Genomic DNA, 18,685 nt, shown 5'->3' on the forward strand with positions numbered 1-18,685 from the left:
GATTCACTCATTATTTAGTGCTTTTTGAGACTTACCCCCGCCCCCCCCCCAATTGGTGCTGGGTATTGAATCCCAGGAATCTTGCACTCTAAGATGATGTTCAGGCCCCTGGATTATACACTCTTAATCTCAACTCTTAATTCTTCATAATGGTAATTGAATGATTTTGCTTTTGTTACTTTGTTTTTATTTTTGTATTCGGTACTAGGGAATGAACCCAGGGGCACTTAATCACTGAACTAGCCTTTTTATTGTTTGAGACAGAGTTTTGCTAAGTTGCTAAGGGCCTCTCTAAGTCACTGAGGCTGGCCTTAAACTTGTGATCTTCCTGCCTCATCCTCCCAGACCTCTGGGATTTTAGGTGTGTACCACCACACCCAGCTGAAATTTCTTTTTTTGTGTGCTTCTTAGGTACTGGCATTTAATAGTCATGTATCTTTGAATACATGTAACAGTAACACAATCACTTATTCTCCTTTGCCTTCATAAACATATGACATCATTGAAAGCCTCAGTGATTAATTTGTGCTGTAATATCATGCCATCAAGGGTATTGGACTAAGTGGGGCTTCTCTACACAATGGCTTCATAAAAGTAACATCATGCTTTGAGAACTTTTTGTCACAAGATTTGTCCTTATACTTTCATGAGATTAGTAAAAATTCTCTGAAGTATATATCACTTGTGACTAAGTAAATGTTTCTGTTTATCTTAGTAGTTAGTTGGTTGTTTTTTGTTGTTTTTCTTTTTTTTTCATTTACTTATTTAGGACCTAAGTTTCTATATAGCTCCTCTACTAAAGGTAAATTTGTTATCTATAAAGTCTTTCAAGATCTTCAAGTAGTGTATTGGTTTTTCATGTACGGGTGTTAGAAACAGATGAAGGCAGAAACTCACTTCTAGAAGAATTATGCCCATTGCTTTTTTCCACTCTGTGGTGCTTGGGATGGAATCCAGGGCCTAAAACACACTTGGCAAACACTGTACAACTCAACTACATCGCCATCCCTGCCCATTACTTTTTAAAATGCTTTTTCTGGGGCTGGTGGTATAGCTTAGTGATAATTGCTCCTGTTTTGCATAAGCAAAAAAAGGCTTTAAACTGATAGTTTTTTACAAATGGCTATTAAGATCATAGCATAGAAAATACATAATTCTATTGGTTAGTTTCTCACTCGTGAAAAAGGCAATCAATACTGGTCTTTTTAAAAATTAAATAATATAAACTTAGATGCTATTTATCAGTGTATTTCCTGTTCTATTAATTTTTTAATGTATTTTTTTAGTTGACAATAGACATTTATTTATTTATGTGTGGTACTGAGAATCAAACCCAGGGCCTCACAGGTGCTAGGCAAGTGCCCAGTCCCTGCTCTGTCAATTTTAAGCAGTACATTTTAACTTCTAACTATGTGAGGTGAGGAAATTGGTGCCATCATTCTATTGATCAGAAAATTATAAACAAATACATTTATAAAAACATAACTATATAAATATTAATTGAGAACCAAATAGTTTTGGGGGCCTAAAGAGAAATAAATGGAATTCTTTAAGTCTGTGCTGTTTCAAGCCTCAAGTCAGATGATTATGTTTTACATTCTGTCAGTATCTTAAAAATCACAAATAAGTTTTGAAGCTACCAGGATCCTTAGTAATTAAGTGCAGTCATATAGTTCTTGCCATTAGGAAAGAAACTACATTTCAATATGTGTGTTAATTGCATTTCACAGGGAAAACATTGTTCTTATTTAATTATTAGCCCAATTTGCTCCATATTGATTTTCATTTCATTTTTTGTTTTGTTTTTTTGTTAAGTCCTACCACCCAGATCAGGGTATACAACTTTCGCAGTACTCAGTATCTTTATCCTTATGCCCTTTCCTAGTCAGTATTCATCTTACCTTGGCTACTTATCCTGACTTTTGTTGCCATCAGTTAGTTTTGCCTGTTCTTGAACATCATCGAAATGGAATTGTGTTGCGTGTGTTCTTTTGTGAATATTTTTGATGGTTGTGCATGTTGTTAGCTACATGTGTTTTGTTTTGTTATTATTATTATTACTCTATAATATTTCAATTTTCTAATAATAGATGCTTGGAGTTTTTTGACTGATCTGTTTGGTTTTAGCTATTGTGAAAAAAACTACAAAGAACATTCCTATGTCTTCTAGCAGATATCCATTGATTTTTTTAGGGTATGTGTTCAGGAGTGAGATTTTTAACTTGAATATATACTGCCACTGTTTTCCAAAGTGGTTCCCACCCTCCTAGCTATAGATGAGTCATCTGTCTCAAAAAATTTTAGCCTTTCTGATGGGTATGTAGGCATATTTACCTGTAGTGGCTTTGAGGATATTTTGCGGGGTGAGGGCGGTACTGGGGATTGAACTTACAGGTGCTCTACCACTGAGCTATATCCCCAATGCTCTCTAAGCTGTGGAGGCTGCCTAGAACTTGTGATCCTCCTGCCTTAGCCTCCTGAATAGCTGGCGTGTATTGCTATTCCTGGCCTAAGTTGTGTTCATTTATTTATGGAGAATCCTTTGATAACATTTGTGTTCCCACAAATAATTTCCAGGTCTTATAGAAATGTAAAATAAAATAATAGGTCAGGTTTTGGTGCTTAGTAAAGTTAAATATAGATGGAATAAATTACTGATAAGCATTAGTAATTTTAAACTTTTATGTTGTTGAACTGTAATTAAAAATGTGCAGAGTGAAGGGAGGCAGGGAAGAGTTGGGGAGGGAGTATGAAGTAGATTCTGTGGTGACTGATGTATGTTCTTTGGCTTTTATTCTACTTATTTCATTTGGCCATGAAGATGTTTTGAGCAGAGGATTGCGTTGATTGCTGATGTTTGAGACAAAAGAAAAGACTATAAATGGGAACAGAGAGATTAGATGGAAGACTGTTACATAGTCTAGGCAAGAGATGGTGGTAGTTTGAATCAGAATGGTAGCAGAAGACATGACAATAAATGGTTTGGATTTTGGATATATTTTCAAGTTAGAGTCAAGTTTAAATATGGGGTAGAAACAAAAGAGATGGGATAGGAATGACGATAAGATAATTTTCACCTTTGTGATTAAATAAAATTTAGATAATATTAAATGTCATTGATTTTTATAATAAAAATTAACAAAGATTTTTTTATAAAGATGGTAATCACATTGTCATAATTCATAACCCAAAGGCCCAATAGTGGGGGAAAATGTAATGTAGTGTAACCATTAAACGTGATTTTGTGAGGCTGGGGCTGTAGCTCAATGGTGGAGTGCTTGCCTAGCTTGTGGGAGCCACTGGGTTTGATCCTTAGCACCACATAAAAATAAGTAAATAAAATAATTGTTTTTGTTTGTTTGTTTTTAAGTGATTTTTTTCCCCCAGGGGTTCTGGAGGCTGAGGTAGGAGGATCTCAAGTTACAGGCATCCTCAGCAACTTGGTTAGGCCCTTAGCAACTCAGCAAGACTCTGTCTCAACATAAAATGAATAAATGAATGAATGAATGAGTGAGTGAGTGAATGAGTGCATGAATAAAAAGGGCTGGGGATTGTGGGTAAGTGGTTAAATGCTCCTGGGATCAATCCCTGGAAGCAAAAAAGTAAAATAAATCATAGCTCTCTTTTTAACCTCATTTGTTAAAGTGAATTATTGCCAAACTCAAATGTGGTAAAATGCATCTGACGTTGCTCATCGGTGTAATAAGTTTTCACTAGAGATTATTTTGTTTACCTGATAGCTGCATTCCATTAGGAGTATTGGCACTATAATTCAACATAAGTAAAACAGATCATTGTCTTCACCGTCAACATAAACTAATAACTGACTGACCTTTACTCTAACAGATCCTAGTTGTGGCCATGCCAGATTTAGACAGCTACTTCTTAAACTAGGGTCAGCTGTAAAAAATCATTAGAAGTCAGGTGCAGTGGCACACATCTACACTTTCAATTGCTTAGAGAGATCTTAAGCAATTTAGTGAGCCCCTGTCTCAAAAAATAAAAAGGACTGGGATTTAGCTCAGTGGTAATGTTCCCCTGGCTTCAATCCCCAGCACCAAAAGAGAAAATCATTGGAATTTTTTAGGTCAGAGAAATAGTGAGTGATAGATGTACATTATGTTTGTTTGCGAACCTGAGCATCTAACTTCAGGTTTCATGTTTCCTTTATTTATTTTTATTGATGTGAAATTCATGTGACATTGTCACCATTTTAATTATTTTAAGTTATATAATTAAGGGACTTTTAGTGCTTTAGTAGTGTGGTAGAACCATCATTACTACCTAATTCCGGAATATTTTCATGGAAAAATATTCGTTCAACCATTCTCTCCTCTCCTAGCCACCACTTACCAGTTTTCTGTCTCTCTACATTTGTCTATTCTGGACATTTCATATAAATGGAATCATAATATGTGGTCTTTGGTGACTTGCTTCTTTCAGCTAGTGTTTTCAAGGTTCATCCATGTTGAAATATGAATTAGTTTTTCATTTATTTTTATTGGTGAATAATGTTCTATTATGTGGATATTTTCACTTTTTTTGAGAATATTTTTGTTGTATGAAAATATGAACGTTGTTTGCAACTTTTTGATAAAGGCCTGATATATACCTAGGAGATCATTTGCTGGGTCATATGGTAATGCTGTGTTTAACTGTGTGAGGAACTATCAAATATATTAATTATTTTTAGATCTCATCTTCAACCTCTGTGAATATAATTTGCCCATTTAAGAAATGAACACGTTCTTTAGGCCAGGCACCATGCTGAATACAGAAGATCCTTTCGTGGGGCTTATTTTTGGGGTATAAGTAAGCAGGAAGGTATCAAGCAAGTGATTATATAGATAACTGTCTAAAATTAAAATGAGTTCTATAAAGGAAAGGTTTTAGATGCCAGGCAAACTAAGAGGGGTTCCACATCTAGACTGGTGTGGTGAATTATCAGGAAAGGCTTCCTTGAGTGAATAATAATATATTTCAACTGATTGAAGTAATATAATAATATAGCAATTAGTATTTATTTGGTGCTTACTATTTGCCAGGCACTCACAACTTTTCATTTCTGCTGTTTTGAAGATTTAGTAAGCTGAGGAACATAAAGAGTTCAAAGGACTAATCCTCAAATTCATAGCTAGGGTGTTATGAAGTCGTTACTTAAACATGGTCTGTCCCACCTCAGAACCCCATCATGGCATTCTCCGCTTTCATTTCCAAGGGAGGCAGACTTAAGCGATACCTCTGAGGAAGAGTTGTACTTGTTAATTTTCAGGAAATATAAGAATATAGATGACAGGAGTTTAAAAAAAATGGCATAGTACAGGGTACGATCTTATGGAAGGGCAGAGTAAAAAGATATGAAGCTTAAGAATTAGGTGAAACCAGACTTGTCCTTTCATTTAAAAAACTTCAGTGGGGTAGGCCCCATGCATGTTCAATATAGTTCTTCTTGGCCTCATCAGTAGTTATCTTCCCCATTCCCTGTGTCCATCCCACTTCAACATCATTTTCTTGTAACACATTCAGAAGGGTCTTTACCATAAAACTAAACTAAAGTTTCAGGGTTTCTCACTTTTATGGGCTTCTGTTGTGAGTCATAGAAATAGTTGTGAATTATAAAGTGTTCAGGGTGGACAAAGGAAGCCAGTTTGCAGTCAGTAAATATTTCCAATAAATGGCAAAAAATTCCCAAATGAAAAAGACTCTAAAAATTATATAAAGTTTAGGTATCACAAAATGCAAATTCATTCCTTAACATTCCTCTCAACATCTGCCTTATTTCACACACCAGTTTGGGTGGGGATCTAAAGGAAAGTTACCAAGAATTGCTGTGTTAAGGCATGATAATATCAGAGTCAGAAGTCTCTGAAGTGAGCTTAACTTGGCAATAGTTGGTAGGTAAGTCTTTAGGTTTATAATACACACTTGGTGTAAAGACACAGAATATTTAGACTATAAGAAACATGAAAAAACTGTCTAAACTGTAGAAAGTTGGAAATTATTTTGATGAGTTAGATTTGTTGATAGCGTAAGTGTAGTTCAGTGTCTTCCATGTAGGATAGTTTTGATTACCATAGCATAAACAGTTTTTTAAATTATATGTTATAAATATGGAAAATACTGTTGGCTAAAAACTTCCTAATTGTTTTTATTCTTGGTTTCAGGCGCCTGATAACAGATTCAAAAGTTAAATTAAAGTATCAGCATTTAATAACAAATAGCTTTGTAGAGGTAAGTGAAATCAGAATTCTATTTATTAAAATAGATATTACTTTTATAAACTTACACTGTGGGGATGTAGCTCAGAGTATATACCTTTCATTGGTGAGGTGCTTGGTTTGGTACACAGCACCCAAGAAAACAAGCAAACATACAACCCATTGAAAATAAGAAGCATTTATACCATATTTACAAACTACAGCCAAGCATCTTTATTCTCAAAGGGTATGACAATCCAATAAGTAGATCTCTCTTCATAGATCTTGAGCTTTGAAATTAAAATTTTTACAATATTCTTCTTTATCCCTTATAGAGAATTTCAGTAGATGATTAATTATGTCATGTTTAATCTTCTTTGGGATTCTAACACTATTTCTGTATTTGTTTTAGGTCCCATTAACTAAATTTAATAATAATGAACACTATTTTCTTTTGTCATATTTCTTTCTTAGAGCAGAGGTTGGTGAATTATGGCCTGCCTGTGTTTGTAAATAAAGATTTATTAGTACAAGTCTATAGCCATTTGTTTTATGACTGCTTTTCTGCTACCATTGCACGATTGAATATTTGCTACAGAAAGCATTAATGGACTTCTAGAAAATAGTTATTATTTCTGTTACGGGGTAAATTGGAAAATGGCACCTTTTAGAAATAGCATATTTCTTGAAATGTTCAGTTTTTTGGTTTTGTTGATAGGATAAGAAATTGAATCTAATGACCTACTGCCAGTGAGCTACACCCTCAGAACTTTTTATATATTATTTTGAGACAGGATCTTGCTAAGTTCCCAAGACTATCTTTGAATTTGTAATTCTTCTGTCTGAAGTCTCCTGAGTAGCTAGGATTACAGGCATATGCCCCACCTTGCCCAGCTTCAGTGTAGTTTGGAATCGAGTGCATAATATTGCTTTGAGCCATGTTTTTTTTCCCTAACAAAAATACTTTTAATGTTATATTTCCAGGCTGAGGTATGGCTTAGTGGCAGAACACTTCTCTAGACTGTGAGGCCCTGGGTTTAATCCCCAGCACTACCAAATAAGTAAATAAGTAAATAAATAAAAGAAGTAGGTATATTTCCTTTTGAAGAACCAAAAAGCGGACTTGCCCTGTTGTTTAGTAACTAACTTTAGGAGGAATCACATATATATGCATTAACTTATCTTAAACTTTATTGTAGCCTCTAAACACCTTCCCCAAGTAGAAACACATATAGTTTTCTTGCATTTCATGAAAATTTCCCTGAAGTACAATCATAAGTAAACTATTTTTTATAATCACATAATGAATACTTTAAAAATTTCTCAGTGGGATTTTGCAAATAAAATAAGAAGGTAGTTTGTGTATTTCATAAAACTAGGTCTTTAAGGGATTAATAATCTTGAGCAAACAGTGTATCTGTAAGATTGCCATGGAAGACCATAGCAGGTTTTTGTATGCTTCTATCATCATCTGTTCTTTACTCCTCGCAATAAGTGTGTGAGGAGATTTTGCATGATTATTTAATTTGCTGTCATTTTAAGTTTTCTTACTTGCATTTTAGTGCAATCGACTGTTAAAGTGGTGTCCTGCCCCAGATTGCCACCATGTTGTTAAAGTTCAATATCCTGATGCTAAACCTGTTCGCTGCAAATGTGGGCGTCAATTTTGGTAAGCAAATGATTTTCTAAATGGAAGGTAGAGCATGTAGCTTTTTAAAAAATTCTTGGTTATAAAATAGTAGGAAAAAATTTACTATAGTCAGGGAAATGAGTGATGTTGGTTAAAAATAGCGTGTGTGTGTATGTGTGTGTGTGTGTGTATGTATTTATTTATTTATTTATAAGTAAGAATTACATGGAGGGTTATAGTTGTGTGGCTCAGTGGTAGAGTGCTTGCCTAACATGTGAGGCACTGGATTCCATTGTCAACATGACATAAAAATAAATGAATAAAATAAAGGTATTGTGTCCATCTACATCATATATATATATATATATATATATATATATATATATATATATATATATATATATGAAGAATTAAATGGAAAACTCACATCTTGAATAATGTTTTCTCTGTCTTTGATGTTCTAACCCTGTGACTGTTTTTCATGGGATAAAAATGCAGTTATACTCTCATTTTCCTTTATGCCTCACTGTAACTTATATGGGAGCAAACTTAGAGATCTGAACAAGGAACTTTAGTTCTTTTCTTTTTTTTAAATCAAATTAGGTTGAGTTCTATAAGGCTCTTACTATACTTTCAGAGATTATCCCATTTTAGCAAACACATTACACAAGTCTTTTTAAACTTTTTCTTCACCCAGACAAGTATTAATACTATTCATATAATGAAAAATTTCAGGTGAATTTGGTGGTTTTAACTGCTAAGAGTTTTCCAATGTCCAGCTTTATTTATAACCAGAGCCTTTGGAGTTCTGTAGCATATGTTTCAGCCTCTGGATTGTAGAGGAATCCCATGTATATGCATTAACTTATCTTAAACTTTATTGTAGCATCTAAACACCTTTCCCAAGTAGAAACACATATGGTTTTCTTGCATTTCATGAAAATTGCCCACTTACCAGAAATTTCTGATACCCATATTAAAGAGTGTTTTAGTATCTTTTGGAATTCCTTAACAGGCTTATCTATATTGCTTTATAGCAAGGATGGCCTTGCCTCTAGTTTGCAACAGGGTGTTTCTCATTTTCTTCTGAGACCGCATCAGAATGGCCTTTATTGGCCGTATTTCAGACAACATTCTATTCACTACCACTTAGGTGTTTCTGAGATGGGTGAAGCTTTTTTTACACTTCTTTCTGAGCCCTCACCAAAATCACCCCTAATAATGTTTTTCTTTCTAGCATGTACCTCCAAACACTACCCCTTCCCCACTTCCAAATAAGCTTCTACATTTAGGGTTTTGATAAAATGGCAACCCCACTTCACAGTACTAATTTTATGTCTTAATCTGTTCCGGCTGCTGTGACAAAATGCCATAAACCGGGTGAGCTTATAAACAACAGAAATTTAGTTCTCATAGTTATGCAGGCTGGGAAAATCCCAGGTCAAGATGCCAGCAGATTTGTTGTGCAGTGAGGGCCCACTGTCTGTTCATAGATGGTACCTTTCTTGATGTATCCTTGTATCTCTTTGAGACCTTTTATAAGGGCACCAGATCTGTTCATAACAGCAGCCCTCATGACGTAGTCAGCAGAACATTTGAACCATAGCAAGAAGGAAGGCTAGATGATCTTCCATTCCTATGAAGCTCTTTAGTAGGAGTGAAAAGGCAATCAAACCAAGAGCCTCTGGAGTTGGGAAATAGGCATTTTGTTGGTATTCCTTACCTTTATGTTTTTTCCTCAATACAGATATAGAATTAGATTTATGCATTAATGATAAATATTCTCAAAACTGCCGGTATACCCAACATAGATAAATTCCTTTGTTTGACAAAAAGAATTTTTGGTATTCCTAAATTATAGGATTAGCTCATTAATCAACCGTATCGTGGTTAGTTTTTCATAAACATTTGTGTTTGTTCTTAATTTATTATAACCTCTTTGCCCTTATTTCATAAATGCTGCATGTACCATTAGCCTAAAAAGCAGAAATGAATTATCAATGAACTTAATAATTACCTGGGGAGGCTGGGGTTGTGGCTCAGCAGTAGAGCGCTTGCCTAGCACATGCGAGGCCCTGGGTTCAATCCTCAGCACCACATAAAAAAATAAATAAAGTTAAGGTATTGTGTCCAACTATAAAATAAATATTTAGAAAAATTAATTGCCTGGGCAACTTAGTGAGACCTGTCTCAAAATTTAAAAAATGAAAAAAGCGGGGCAGGGCAGGGTGGCTGAATGAGGCTCTTGGCTTTTTGTTTTGAAGTACATTGCTCATGATTCTAGTTCCAAAATTTAATCTTGTGTGTGTGTGTGTGTGTGTGTGTGTGTGTGTGTTGTCTGTCTGTCTGTGTCTGTGTTTACACTTAGAGAATATTTAGTCATATTTTATACCTAGGCCAGGTACCATTTCTTTTTCTGTGATATTGATAATATCTAAAGTTACACAAAGATGTGCTTGTTCGTTTCCTAAATATAATTGACCTATACAAGACTCTTCATTCGGGGTGCTAAGAAAAATTGAATACATTCTGATATGGCATTAGTTGAAACTTCTCAGTACAGTCTGCAGTACCCTAGCAACAACTGTTAAGAAATTGTCATCAATGCATTGTCTGCTTGTTCTTCATTTCACACATGTTTGCGTAATCACTACATGATAGTCCTGATACATACTGAATTCCCAAGTAATTTACTATAAAATCATGGTCCCTGCCCTTTTGTTTGCCAGTGACTAGAAATTGAAACTAAAAAGCATCAGATGGGTGGGTGGTTTGTAAGGGTAAGGGTTAGTAGGACTTCATTCTTTTAATTCTTTGTGTCACCTAACAGCTTTAACTGTGGAGAAAATTGGCATGATCCTGTTAAATGTAAGGTGAGTTAGACATTTTCATTTTTAAATAATGGGATGATTTGTTTTTATGCCTTGATGGAAATAAAAGCCAGTGACTTTGTTATTTGTTGATAAATAGAAAAATTTTTTGTGAACTTTTTATTTCAAGTGATTATTGCAAGTATTCAGGGAATATTCCTTGGGAAAAATCTAGGTAGTTCATTATTATTACCGTAGTTGTGGTTAAGGCACCGTTCAGTAGGATTTGTTATTAGGGGAATAGCACTCCTTGTAGCTCAACTTTTTTTTAAGCTCTATACTTCCCACTCAGTTGGTGCTAGAGAAAAATCCTCCTTTGGTTGATTTTATACAGTTTGAAAAATCCTCCTTTGGTTGATTTGTACAGTAGATATTACAGTTATAAGATTTCCCTGGTTCAGGAGAAAGTAAGTCTAGTGATAATCTTGTTCTTTGACTTTTACATTTAAACGTGGCTTTAATTAAGTGCCGAAGGAATTTTCTCTGCTTTTTTAAAACCTTTTTAAAAACTCTAACAGTTATTGTTTTCAAACAGTGGTTAAAGAAGTGGATTAAAAAGTGTGATGATGACAGTGAAACCTCCAATTGGATTGCAGCCAACACAAAGGTTGGTGCTTTTTCTTTAGTAACTGTTCGTAATGAAAGTGATAAGGATACATGTATCAGCATTGGCAAAAGCTATAAATTTACCTAGTTAACAGCCTTGTGACACTTTTTCATCTCCATCAAGCACCCCCCGAAAGAATCATTATCTATTAATAATTTCCCTTTATTTTAAAGTATTGAGTATTATACTGAGTGTACAGAGTTACTCAGCTTTAGTTTTCTTTTATTGTAAAAAGCATTTGTTTCCTTTGAAGAAAAAGCTGTGAATTTTTCTTGTCTGGAATTTATTCTTGACTGGCCTTTAATATATAGGTGTATTGTATGTAGAAGTGCACTCTACCTAGCTTGAGTCTTATTAGACTAATTTACATTTCTTCCTTAAATCCTCAGTTTTACTTTTTAGAACTTATTAATTAGGGGCAGGATTTGAGCAGAGTAATTGAGGATCCATTAAGTTTTTATTATATAATTGAACTAGGTTAATAAAACAGTCTCTCCAAGTCTACTTCGGGTTAAATTTATGAATTATGACTTAGCAAAAGATTTGCCTCTGAATAGCCAGGTGTACACCCGTAATCTTAGCTACTTGGTAGGATCGAGACAAGAGGATCACCAAGTTTGAGGTTAGCCTGGGTAACATAGCAAAACCCTGTATCAATTAAAAACAAAACAAAACAAAAACAGTGGGGGAAAGGGGATATATAGTTCAGCCTTTTTTTTTTTTAAAGTACATTGCTTATGGTTCTAGTTTCAAAATTCATCTCTGTATTACCCTAAACCACTTTGTTAACACCAGACCCAATATCTTAAAAATGAAATTAATTTTTAGCACTCCTCTTATAAATAATAAATTCACATTTGTATCCAAACTGTGTACACAGCTAGTTTCTTTCTTTTTTCTTTTTTTTTTTTTTAGTTGTAGATGGACAGATATCTTTATTTATTTTCATGTGGTGCTGAGGATCGAACCCAGTGTCTCACACGTGCAAGGCAGGCGCTCTACCATCGAGCTACAGTCCCAGTCCCCAGCTAGTTTCTTAATAGAAAAATTGTACCAAGATTCATTCTTGGGCTGAGGTTGTGGCTTAGTGGTAGAGTGAGTGCTTGCTTCCCTAGCATATGTGAGGCACTGAATTAGATTCTCAGCACCACATATAAATAAATGAATAAAATAAAGGTCCATCAACAACTAAAAATATTTGTAATTTTTTTAAAAAAAATTTATATCTTATTTAAATCAGTCTTGCTGTATAGTAAGCGACTTGGGTAATGAAAATGATAGATGATTGATTCATTGTCTGTTTTACTTATAAAGATGGTGCTTTAAAGAACCTGAGTTATTTGGGATGTGACTGTGGCTCAGTGGTAGCACACTTGTTTGGCTTGTGTGAGGCACTGGGTTCAGTTCTCGGCACCGCATATAAATAAATAAAGGTCTATCAACAACTAAAAATGAACAATAAAATTTTCTACTTAAAAAATAAAAACTTGAGTTATTTGACCAGTACTAGTTATAGCTTTGTACTGTGCTTGATCTGTGATCAACACATACTTTTAAGGATACACCTTGCTTATACTTATATGTATGGTGCAAGTATATGTTTCTCTTTCCTAGAAAGCGTTAGCAGTTAAAACAGTGAGATTTGTCACATAAAACAGTTTCCTGAATCTTTACGATATATATGGCAGCAATCAGTATTTTTATGTTCTTTCCAACCATCATGGTAAACATACTACACATCAATGAAGGAAATCTTGTTAAATGTACTGTGATGTCAGGAAGGTAGTAACTTCTATTGCTATTTTAAAAGAATTTCCTAGTTAAGCATTTCTTTTTGAAAATTGAAGGGTTACCCATCAGAAATGTTCGTTAATATTCCAGATTCTTTAATGTGTCCTATGTTAATGTTTAGAAGAAGAGGGCAGCTATATTTTCACTAAGTTGTTTGTTTAAATATTATTCATCTTCTTTCTATGTTTAGAGAGATACTGTTGGCCTCCAAGAACTTTAAAATAGGTAGTATAGGCTTGGATATGTTTGGTTTAGCTATAAGGCAGATTACCAAAGGAGAATGTCAGTTTGTAATAAATAATAAATTTAATTAGTCAGTAGTTCTGCAGTAAAACTGAAAATTTTTTTTCTCTCAAGAGGTTTAAGAAATTTTAAGGTTTAAGTATTGTTGTTATTAGCTTCTTGGGCATACTTGTGGACTTTCTTGGTATCTTAATATTTTGAAGGCTTAATACTATTTGTTTAAGAAATGTAGAATGAAACCTATTTTATGCCTAAAATTTGCTTCTTTGGCAATATGTAAAATTTCTTAAGTGAATGATTTAAAAATTTTGACCTAAAATATATATAATAAAAAATTGCCATATTGGCCTGCTTAAAATTAGTATAGTTTGTCAGCAGTGTGCAGTCTGTTTGAAAAAGGTCAAATTGTACAAATAGATCAGCCCTCCCTTATGTGGGGGCTAAAGTCATCGGACATAAATATGCAAATACAAAAAAAAAATACAAATTTTCCACTTTCTTGGTTTAATAAAATGTAAGATTGATTTTTTTACCCCCTAGATTTTTCAGAAACAAAAAAGGCCTGATAGATTTGAAACTTCAGTTTACCAGAGACTAAGAAAATGAAACAAAGTTGGAGAAGACAATCTCATATTTTTCTCTGTAGCATAGTTAATGGGTCACACTGTAAAGAATTTAAAATACAGGTATTTGGCCAAAGAAAGTTGGGAAATATATTATGACTTTATATTAATAATCATGTCCTAATTTCCTGCTTGCCTGTCAGGCAAGGACAGATTACTTGGGTATGGATCCTGACTTTATCATTTCCTACCTGTGTGACCAAGAACTCTAGGTTCTTTATTGTTTTTTTCTTCCATAGTTTTTTCATCTCACAAATGAAAATAAAAATAATACTACCATAAGGATTATGAGTTGATGCATACAAAGCACTGAGAACAGTGCATGGGATATAGGATAAAGGAAGAAAATACTCTATCATTATTTCTAGATGATACTAGAGAATATATTTACAGGAAAAAATATTTTACTTTTCATAAAACGGTTACTAGGTTTCTGAAAGTACTTAAAGTATTTTTGTCGCTCAACCCCTCCTTAAAAAATTTGTAGACTGGGTGTGATGGCACATGCCTATAAATCACAGCAACTTAGGAGGTTGAGGAAGGATCACAAGTTTGAGGCTAGCATGGGCAACTTAGTGAGACCCTGTCTCAAAATGAAAAGGGCTGGAGGTGTAACTCACTAGTAGTCTGCCCCTGATTCAATCGCTAGCACTTGGTTTGTGTGTAGGCGGTGTCCATAAATTGTTGTGTATTTTAAAACTCAGTAGTATTGATTGGTTCTACTCATGTTTAATAATACTTATTAATGTTTGACACTGTTCTAAGTGCTTTACATGTATTAACTACAATAAGTAAACCAAGGCTTCTCCTCAGTGTTAGTAATACAATCTAGTGTAGCATTGACACCAACTTTATAGTTTCTCTTCATAGGAATGTCCCAAATGCCATGTCACAATTGAGAAGGATGGCGGTTGTAATCACATGGTCTGTCGTAACCAGAACTGTAAAGCAGAGTTTTGCTGGGTGTGTCTTGGCCCTTGGGAACCACATGGATCTGCCTGGTAGGTTGGGGGAAATGGAAGAATATATTCACATAAGTATGTGATATGTGCCACGTATTTTGAGTAATATTTCTATCTCAACAAGTTGACTGTCCTGGGAACTAAATAAACAAAAGTTGATATGTGAGCTGTATCACAAGAGAAAGATATACAAAATATCCACAGAGCATGTTTCACAGAGGTGGTAACAACTGAGATGAACTTTTTAAAAGAGCTGAGAGCTCATTAGTTGAAAAAATAGTAGGAAATACATTTAGGGCAAAAGGAGCAGCATGAACAAGGGAGAATGATGTGAAAAGGATGTGACTTTTTCATCACCTCAAATGTCTCTCTAGGCAATAATTGTAAGTAAGAGCTTTTGAGAAAACCCAACCCAGACATCATTAGACCAATATTTTATATAAAACTTGTAAAAATTGTAGCATTGCCCAGCAAAAGTCCATGTTTTTATTTTCTTAAGACCTATGTTTCTCTTTGGTAACAAGCACCTAAGACTGGGAAGCAGTCTTTTTGTAAGTGTCTTTGCCTTTCAGTTTGATATGTTCCCCCACAAGACTGAAGGATAATAACCCTAGTTACATATATAACTGTTCCTTGGCATCCTCTGGGAATTGGGTTCCAGGACCCCTTGTGTGGATATCCATATTTGGGGATGCTCACGTGCTTTATAAAAAATATTACAGTATTTGTGTAAACCTGCACACGTCATCCTATATATTTTAAATCATCTGTAGATGATAATATAGTGCCTAATGCAATGAAAATGCTACAAATAGTTTTATTGTTTAGGGAACAATGACAAGTAAAAAAAATTGTACATATTTAGTAAAGACGCATTTTTCCCAAAAATATATATTTTTTAAATATATAATTGGACGAATCCACAAATGCATAATTCTTTTATGTAGTGTGCTAACTTTGTGACATGGCACCATTGTTCTTCATTTAGTAAGTGAAACATACTTTTACTCAATTCATAGTTTTTATTTGGGAATGTCAAAGTTAGACTGTGGATGCCTTGAGTTTTGAGAAAAATGGGAGCTAGCACTTTTTTGACAATAGTGAAAATGCTTCTGAGTGTTTTAATGTGCAAACGTCCCACTATTTGTACTGATTTGTGTTACTTGCCTTTTTGAGTTTGTGACCCTGTGGGGAATAGGAAAAGAGTTCAGAAAGACACTGGAGCCTAGTAATTTGGGTGTTATCACAGAATTTTAAGTGGGAGTGACAGAGTTCAAACTGTTTTTTTAGATGAGAAGGTTCTGTATTAAGAGCTTTACAAAGGCTGGGGATATAGCTCAATTGGTAAAGTACCTGCCTCGCATGCACAAGGCCCTGGGTTCAATCGCTAGCAAACCCCGCCACACACACACACACCAAAAAAAAAAAAAAAAAAAAACCCTTTACATACATTATCTCATAATTCTTGCACTTTGTAGAGAGTAGATGGGAGGAAAGTGGATGCAGGTTCAAGAAAAAGTAAAGAAGATGTGAACGTAAGACAATGACATTTGTCATTAAGACAACTTCTGCCAGTTTTTTTGACTGATTAAGTTCCAGTAAAGAAATTTTGTCATTGTAATTTAAGTCGTCAACATACTATGTGAAAAGTGTATGATTAGAGATGAAGTATTCTGGGGCTGGGGTTGTGACTGAGTGGTAGAGTACTCACCTTGAGTGAATAAGGCACTGGGCTTGATCCTCAGCACCACATAAAAATAAATAAAATTTAAAAAAAGAAATTGGGTTGTTTAAAAGAGCGAGCGAGCGAGCTGCAGTATTCTAAAGACTTTGTATCATTTGGGGAGGGTAAAGAAATTGTGCATTTGCTCGAGCCAAGAAAGGGTATTCCAGGTATAGCCAGGCAGGTTATCTAAATTTTGAGGAGGCATACTGGAGGATTAGATTGTTCTTAGAAAGTAAATTTATCTTGTGCTCTTGTAAAAAAAAAAAAAGGATTAGGGAAGAGGGTAAAGAAGAAGAGTTATTAAAGATGTATATGTTTGTGTAATATCATCTCTAATCACACTCAGATTTAAAATATGTTGTACTGAAACCTGAAAAGGGTATAAAACAGATGTTAGATATAGAAGAATGAATAATGACCTGGACAGGTGTCAGAAAATACTGCTGTGCCTTATCTTTATGCATGCTGACATTGCAAGTGAATCATGATATTTTATTTCCTATTTACATCTTTAAGTGCCTCAGAATTGTCAATATATCATTCCAAAGTTATTTGAGTTAGAAATATAGATGAATGCTAATTATTTGCTTTTTTAGCCTTAAAATCTGTACCATGGTGGCAGGGTGAAGCCCAGAATGGGATGAGGCTAATAAATATTTTTTAAGTTACTTTTTAAAATATACAGTATATAGACAAGATATTAATAGTTGACCAGTATAGGTAAGGGAAGTTATCTTTAGGTTAGGTTGAATAGAGTGTTCATTCTCGGAGGGCAAGGATTATGATCAAGATGGGAAAATCAATATTAAATCTCCTGACTTCAGTGAATTGTTGTCTGTGTTACTTCAGAAACTTGAAGATGAGCTCAGTTGATTATTTCTGAGTAATTGTGGAAAATACAGATATATCAAAGACTGGGAGCAGATAAAATGTTATACCAGATTTCTAATATTTGTGATTTGATTCCAAAAATTACACCTGAACTACATAACTTATTTTTTTAAAAAATATTTATTTATTTATTTTAGTTTTTGGCGGACACAACATCTTTGTTTGTATGTGGTGCTGAGGATCGAACCCGGGCCGCACGCATGCCAGGCGAGCGCGCTACCGCTTGAGCCACATCCCCAGCCCTGCATAACTTATTTTTTGTCTCATATTAAATTCCAGTATAAAATGATTTAAATAGGAGGATGGAGTATATAGGATGTTTTCTAGGCTTCAGCAAGGTATTTAATTATGGATTGAGAAGTTTTGGCCAAATCAGTGAATATAGGCAGGAATATTTGAGATAAATTGGCTGCTTTAAGTACACAAGATGGATTTGTGTCTTACATAGGTGGGGAATGCTTTAAAAGCTTGCTGAAAGGCATTGTCTTTCTTATCTCCCCCTCCTCCCAAATATATTAAGTGCATACTGCTTTTCTGGTCAATTTTATTGGTAATTTTCTTGAATAGATGAATCATATACATTTTGGACTAACTTAAGAGAGAGATTGAAAATACATTGAATGTTATATCCTGAAGGAGCTGGGAGCATAACTCAGTGGTTGTAGCATGTGCAAGGCCCTGAGTTCAATCCCATGCACATCCCTCTACACACCTCCCCTGCAAATCTAGATAAGCTGGAACAACAGCTCCAATTTAACATGATTTAAATTCAAAACTCTTCCTTTAGGAGGAAGGGTTGGGTTTTTTTTTTTTTTAAACAAACAAGCAAAAAACTCCCTTCGGAGTAAAAAAGATTCTAAATACAGGACATTCGCTTGTGGGTAATATACTCATTGGATAAGACCATGAGTATTCATTGACAGGCAAGTATAAGTTTTAATTACCAGCTCTGAAATTCTTCTTTGTGTGTATTGCTTATTCTCTAAATGTAATTCTTAAGCCAGATACGATGACACAGACCTGTGATCCCATTAACTTGGGAGGCTGAAGCAGGAAGATCACAAGTTTGAGGTCAGTCTCAGCAATTAAGGGAGTCTCCAAGCAACTTAGTGAGACCTTGTCTCAAAGTGAAAAATAAAAAGGGC

The 18,685-nt window shown here is 34.6% G+C and overlaps 1 protein-coding gene across 1 annotated transcript in view; it reads left to right on the top strand.

Annotated features, from left to right (window-relative positions):
* Positions 1 to 18,685, top strand: part of Arih1 (ariadne RBR E3 ubiquitin protein ligase 1) — a 120,861-nt gene that overhangs the window by 93,188 nt on the left and 8,988 nt on the right. The window contains exons 6-10 of the mRNA XM_027925737.3: positions 6,165 to 6,231; positions 7,760 to 7,866; positions 10,658 to 10,700; positions 11,233 to 11,304; positions 14,832 to 14,962. Of these exons, the coding sequence (XP_027781538.1) occupies positions 6,165 to 6,231; positions 7,760 to 7,866; positions 10,658 to 10,700; positions 11,233 to 11,304; positions 14,832 to 14,962 (420 nt within the window). The remainder of the gene's footprint in view (positions 1 to 6,164; positions 6,232 to 7,759; positions 7,867 to 10,657; positions 10,701 to 11,232; positions 11,305 to 14,831; positions 14,963 to 18,685) is intronic.

This window comes from Marmota flaviventris, chromosome 2 (assembly GCF_047511675.1).
Source record: "Marmota flaviventris isolate mMarFla1 chromosome 2, mMarFla1.hap1, whole genome shotgun sequence".
Taxonomy (NCBI): domain Eukaryota; kingdom Metazoa; phylum Chordata; class Mammalia; order Rodentia; family Sciuridae; genus Marmota; species Marmota flaviventris.